The 6,509-nt window shown below is 38.8% G+C and overlaps 1 protein-coding gene across 1 annotated transcript in view; it reads left to right on the top strand.

Annotated features, from left to right (window-relative positions):
• Nucleotides 1-6,509, top strand: part of CPS1 (carbamoyl-phosphate synthase 1) — a 53,395-nt gene that overhangs the window by 28,155 nt on the left and 18,731 nt on the right. Inside the window, exons 9-14 of the mRNA XM_018565452.1 lie at nt 483-611; nt 701-807; nt 4,591-4,732; nt 4,808-4,885; nt 5,047-5,145; nt 6,325-6,420. Of these exons, the coding sequence (XP_018420954.1) occupies nt 483-611; nt 701-807; nt 4,591-4,732; nt 4,808-4,885; nt 5,047-5,145; nt 6,325-6,420 (651 nt within the window). The remainder of the gene's footprint in view (nt 1-482; nt 612-700; nt 808-4,590; nt 4,733-4,807; nt 4,886-5,046; nt 5,146-6,324; nt 6,421-6,509) is intronic.

A 6,509-nucleotide genomic window follows, 5' to 3' on the forward strand; every position in this document is an offset into this window, starting at 1 on the left:
CAACATGGGCACGGCAAAGATTCTAAACCTCCTCTACCCTATTCAAAGTTTAAAGCAAAGATTTCCAGTGCCATTATCACTGAAAATACATCATCCTTTCCCTGTAAGCCAAACTATCCTACATTCTTTATTATTTTATTCTTTACTCTGTTCTCCACATTTTACAGAGAGGTGAAACAGGGACTTATAATTCCCAGTGTAACAAATGTCTTATGCTGAAACATATTGTATACCCAACCATACAGCCACACAATCACAATGTAACAACTAATGGATGCTTTACAGCATTAACAAATGAAAATCACTTAGCTGCGTAACAGGGAAAGAGCTCTCCAAAAATACATTGTGATAGTGTCAGAAATGTTCCGTAACACTTAGTGAAGAAAAAAAGTGTTCATTTGACCTTGATCTGTTCAAAGTACTTGATAAAGAAAAACATCCACTTCAGCTCCCTATTAATGCATTTCATTTTCTTCTTGCAGCGAGGGGCAGAGGTAAACCTTGTCCCTTGGAATCATGACTTCTCTAAGATGGAATATGATGGTCTCCTAATTACAAGTGGCCCTGGAAACCCAGAGCTAGCAAAGCCTCTAATACAAAACCTCAGGAAGGTGAGTGAGCCCTGCACACAAGTATTTCAACCAATTTATCATATTTTGTACATGTGGAAAGCTGAATTTTATTTCTAATTAACCTCTAGGTCTTCCAGAGCGACCGCCCTGAGCCTGTGTTTGGTATCTGTAAGGGGAATGAAATTGCTGCTTTGGCAGCTGGTGGCAAGACATACAGGCTGCCTATGGCTAACAGGTAGGATGCTGAAGTAATAAAAGTGACTATATGAGGTTTACATTTAAATATTTGAGGTAAGTATCTTCATGAAGTAAATATTACAAAAATAAAAATTTGCTGCAAAGCACGTAAAAAAAACCATGCTAAATAACAGACATACATCAAATACATAAATGGAAATATGTACATGCATATAAATAATTTCCAATGGTGATTACAGCTAATTAACACCTGTCACTTTTATATTCTGAGAACATCTATATTGTGTCCTAATATAATTTTAATGAAAATGCAAAATATATTTACAGTAAATATTAGTATCAGAACATAACTAAGGGGTCTATTCACGAAGCAGTCGAAGGATCTAGCCGTAGCTTTGGCCGATCCTTCGGCTGGCTTCGGCCCCAGGACCCCTTCAGTTCAGTAGAAACGAAGTGCTGCTGTACGGGCAATTTAGTATAGCCTGTACAGCTCCTGAAGTCGGCCGGGCAGCTCAGTCGAGCCAAAGGCATATGCTTCGGCTCGACTGAGCTGAGGTGAAAGCCGAAGCTGGCCAGACAGCAGCAGAACCGCCCGCCTATAGAAAACAGTTGGGCGGAGATAGCTGTCACTGCTAGCTCCGCACAATCGTTTTCTATTTTTTTTTTCTTCTTTTGTAATTATTTTTCTGTTCAGCTCGGTCACTGCTGTTCGGCATCTCTAAGAATAGACTGAACAGCAGCGAGTAGCCTGTCTGAGGTTCGGCTTAGCCGATCCAGATGTTGGATCGGCTAAGTCGAACTCCTTCTGCACTTCGGGTCAGCCGAACATGCTGAGCATGTTCGGCCGACTCGAAGCCACACAAAGCCACCCGATGTAGGGCTGATTTCAGCCGATATACGGCTGAAATCAGCCTTACCAGCCTGAAGTGAATAGCCCAACAGCGTTCGGCTCACTTCGCTTCAGGTCGGTCGTTCACTCGGCTGCCTACGGCAGCTTAGTGAATAGACCCCTAAGTGATTCATTTAGTCGAGGGCAAGTAGTGATGTGTCAGAACCTGTCCAGAAGAGCTTCTAGATGAAACTGGTGGGAAAGTAATGTGCGCATTATTATACTACTCTTTGTTAAAGCTCAACTTCAGCCAATCATTTTTAGATATAAAAGAGTAAATATTTCTGCTAAGTTTTCTTTGCAGTTTTTGACTCTGCTATGAAGATTTTACCTTATTACCTGCCCATGTGATATCCTGGGCAGCAGGACATGGGCGAGGGGAGCGGTTGTAAAACATAGACAATAATAATAGGCTGACTGAGGATCTAAGGCTTTCCCATTTTACTTAAAAACAAAGCATATACTGTTTTTACAGTCTGTGTCCCAAGTGGAGAGATTTTTCCAAAATCCCTATTCCAATGGATACACAGACCACAGTAAAAACATAGGCTTACTGCTCTTCACTGTTATATTCTCCAAGAGACAATACTTCCAAAACAGAATGGCTTCTCCTGTTATCAATATTCTGAGTCCTACATTTTGTACTGCATTTCGTCAAGCTCTGAAGAAGGGATATATGTTTTAACCCTGAAACGCATTGGCAGTTTTATTCATTTAACCAAATTTTAAATATTACACCTTTTATGAACTCTGAGACTTGTTCAGTGTGGTGCCCATCAATCTGATCCTTTTCATGGTAAAAACGTAACAGGGGTTTTATCCCTACCCCGCTCTATCTAAAACTAAGAATTTTGAAAAACTTGGCTGGAGTTGTGCCTTAATCTGAAACGGAGTACATTATGTTTAGTCTGATGGTCTTGTAGGCCTTGGATGCTTGCAGGCATGCAAAATGTTGACACATGTGCAGAAGCTGGGCAGTATAAGTGACATAAATTACTGTAACAGAGTACTTTGGGAAATAGAGTTTTGGCAGAATTCTTCATTATTGTCTATGCTTATTGCTGAAAGGGACTCACGGACTGTGATGCACAGAGCATAATACAGCCATATATATATATATATACAATGCATACTTGGGTAAAAAAAATGATATTAATCAGTGCTAATTTTAAAATTAATTCAGTGCTGGGGAAAATGTGTTTAAAAACTACCCTGTACTTACTCTTATCTGGTACTTCAGGTCAGTTTCAACTTGACTTGTTTCTAATATCTCTTTCTGATCTCCTTATCCTGGTTTGGGCTTAGTGTGTCTTCTAACTACTGCTACTGATCTGTTCCCTCTTTGTTTTCATTTCCTTGTCTGCCACCTCTTCTGGTCTTCCTACTCAATTGTCTATCACTGCTTGTCTTCTGCCTTCACCTCTAGAATGAACTTGATTAATACACTGGATATATAATATTCTACCTGATCTTGTCTGATTGTTAGCAGTCATCGGCAGGGTAATTCAGAAGACTATAAGCCAAGATTTGTCCTAAAGCGAAACCTTACCCAACCCTCAGGAGCTATTGTGAACATCAGGCCCTTTTAGATCCTCATTGAAAGCCTTCCAGCATCCTGCTGGTGATAGAGAGGACCCATCTAAGTTTATGGCATTTATAGTTTACAACCTCCATGTAAATATTTTTCACATTTAATTTATCTCTTTTATTCCCTGTTCTAATACTCAGGTGAACAATTACTGTTAAAGAAACACTTTGACTAAGAACCTAAGCAACAGCAAAGCCAGAAAACGCTGCAAGAAGCCTTTGATGCGTTTTCCACATTAGAGCTTAGTGAAGCTTTACACTGAGTGTTCGCTGGTATCTACACTAGGCTGTCAGTGATTGTTGTTTTTTTTTTTTTTGGAGGGCACTTTCACAGCCTGGCAAGGACTGAGATCCAAAACCATGAAATAAATGCATTGGATCCTCCATACAATAGCAGAGACCATCTTTGAAATACTTTGACTAAATTCAATATTATTATTATTACATAGTATTTATATAGCGCCCACAGTTTGCGCAGCGCTTTACAATATAAGGAAGACATTACAGTTACAATACAATTCAAGACAAGATGGTAAGGAGGGCCCTGCCCCTGAGGGCTTACAATATAAAAGAGGAGGGGGAAATGATACATGAGGTAGCTGTGGGAATGAATTATTTGAGAATGTGAAGGTTCAGTGGTTAGATTGAGGTGGGATAGGCTTCCCTGAAGAGATAAGTCTTTAGGGAATGCCTAAAGGCAGTCAAGGTGGGGGATAGACGGACAGGTTGTGGTAAGGAGTTCCAGAGGATGGGAGAGACTCTAGAGAAGTCCTGGAGGCGAGTATGGGAGGAGTGGACAAGGGAGCTGGAAAGCAGGAGGTCAATGGATGAGCGGAGGGGACGTTTAGGGTGATACTTTGAGACAAGGTCTGAGATATATCCGGGGGCAGAGTTGTGGATGGCTTTATAGGTGACTGTTAATATTTTGAATTTTATCCTCTGGGCGATTGGAAGCCAGTGGAGGGATTAGCAGAGGGGGGATGCAGACACTGAGCGGTTGGTAAGGTGAATGAGTCTGGCAGCTGCATTCATGATAGACTGAAGGGGGGATATCCTGTGTAGTGGAAGGCCAACGAGGAGAGAGTTACAATAGTCAAGACGAGAGATAACAAGGGAGTGTATTAAATAGAGCAGAGAATGCCAAAAACTTGCTTCCATATGTGCTATAATAAGCACTGTGAGTAAGCTTCATACTTGTACAGCTATTGAAGTTTACAACATAATAAAAGCTTAGACTTGTACCTTAAGTAGGTTTAAGATATTAACATGAAACATGTGAAATACATTTACTCTCTAGTGCCAGCATGACTAGTCTCTGTAACATATTACCCTTTTCCTTTATAGAGGGCAAAACCAACCTGTTATGAACACCTTGAATGGACAAGCTTTCATTACTGCTCAGAACCATGCCTATGGAGTGGATAGCAATTCCCTACCTGCAGGCTGGAAACCACTTTTTACAAATATCAATGACCAGAGCAATGAGGTGACTTTAGTACCTGAGGATATACTGTTTCAATAAGAACAACATATATTTCTTCATCTATCTTTCTCTCCACAGGGGATTATGCATGAGACCAAACCAATCTTCACTGCACAATTCCACCCTGAGGCCAACCCCGGGCCTGTTGACACAGAGGTACAGTGCATCAATGTACATGGAAGCATTAAATATGGTTATAATTGGATTATTATGCCCTTACTGGGAATAGTCACCAGGATTACTAGTTTCTCCACAAACTTACTACATCAATTATTGTTAGATCATCTACTGAACTACTTTCTTCTTCTTCATTTTAGTTTCTATTTGATGTCTTCATGTCACTGATAAAGAAGGGTAAAGGTACCACCCTGACATCTGTAATGCCCAAACCGGGTCTGCAGTCAAAGCGGATTGATGTAAGGAAACCTGTTAAATTGGGATAGATATACTGGATAGGAAATATATTGGAGTATAATGCCTGGCTTGGTAATATACTTAGCAACTAGCAACACTCAGTATTAAAATCTACCTTGTCATAGGGAGGGAAAATGATGTTCTATCTGGAAGTGGTCTTATGAAGCAAGCACAACAACCACAATTCCACATTAGCAGTCAAACTGGTAACACAGGATACATTATAAGAGATAGAAACTCAGTGCTTCCACAATATCGGTTTCCTCGCTTGATAAATGTATTATAGTCGCAAACATATATAGAGATTAAAGAATATATGTAGATCTTTACACTCCCCTTTAAAGGGAAAATATGTAGGTTTTTAGTCGATTTTTATTATACATAGTTTTAAAGTTTATATTAATTTAAACTGATGTTTTATATCTATTCTATCTACATAGTTACAATCCCTGTTTTACAATCAGACATTGATGAAAATATACACTCATTCCACATAACATTAAAGTTTTTGTAAAGGGAGCACACAAAACTATTTTCTTTCTCTGTTTAAAAATGTCAGTATTGAGCACTCTGAAGAGAAGAGGAAAGAGGAAAGCTAGTTATTGCCAGTTGTTTGTGTAAATTGTAGCTTGAGCTATTGATTTAAGAAAAAAATAAAATACTTTTTTTTCAACAAAGTAGATAAGAAAACCTAAAAACACATACAATGGACCTGATAGTGCCACCTGCTGCCTGCGTATAAAAAGAAATTATTTTTTGTAAAGATCGGCTGTGAATGGCTACAAAGCTAAATAGTTTACACAAAGCATCATACTAATTAAAATTGAACAGAAAACCAACCTTGTATACAAGGTTGGGGTTTTTGCTTAATTTGTATTTGAAGTATTGATATAAGCATAGCTATTGCTAGCAGCTATAATCATAGAGATAACATTGTTAAACCTTGTTTCTGTATGTGACGGGGTACAAGAAAGACCACAGGGTATATCAGAGAGGTGCAGGGGAGGCAATATAAAGGCACAGATATCATAATGTAGGCGTGTCAGAGGCCTTCCTTGTTAGGAATCGTGTTTCTTATTCTGCTAACCTCAAATATTTTAATTAATAACAAAGTCCTCATGTCTATTTTAAAATATTCTTTCTATAAATAATCTGCTATTCATTTATGTTCCACTATGTAGGTAGCTAAAGTCCTCATCCTGGGCTCTGGAGGTCTCTCTATTGGACAAGCAGGGGAGTTTGATTATTCTGGGTCACAGGCAGTTAAAGAAATGAAAGTAAGTAAGTTTTAATTACATATAATAATATCATATAAAATTCATCATATTTTGTTTAGTAAATAATATCTATATATATAATATCTATA

Source organism: Nanorana parkeri, unplaced genomic scaffold (assembly GCF_000935625.1).
Source record: "Nanorana parkeri isolate BGI_ZX_2015 unplaced genomic scaffold, ASM93562v1 scaffold849, whole genome shotgun sequence".
Classification (NCBI taxonomy): domain Eukaryota; kingdom Metazoa; phylum Chordata; class Amphibia; order Anura; family Dicroglossidae; genus Nanorana; species Nanorana parkeri.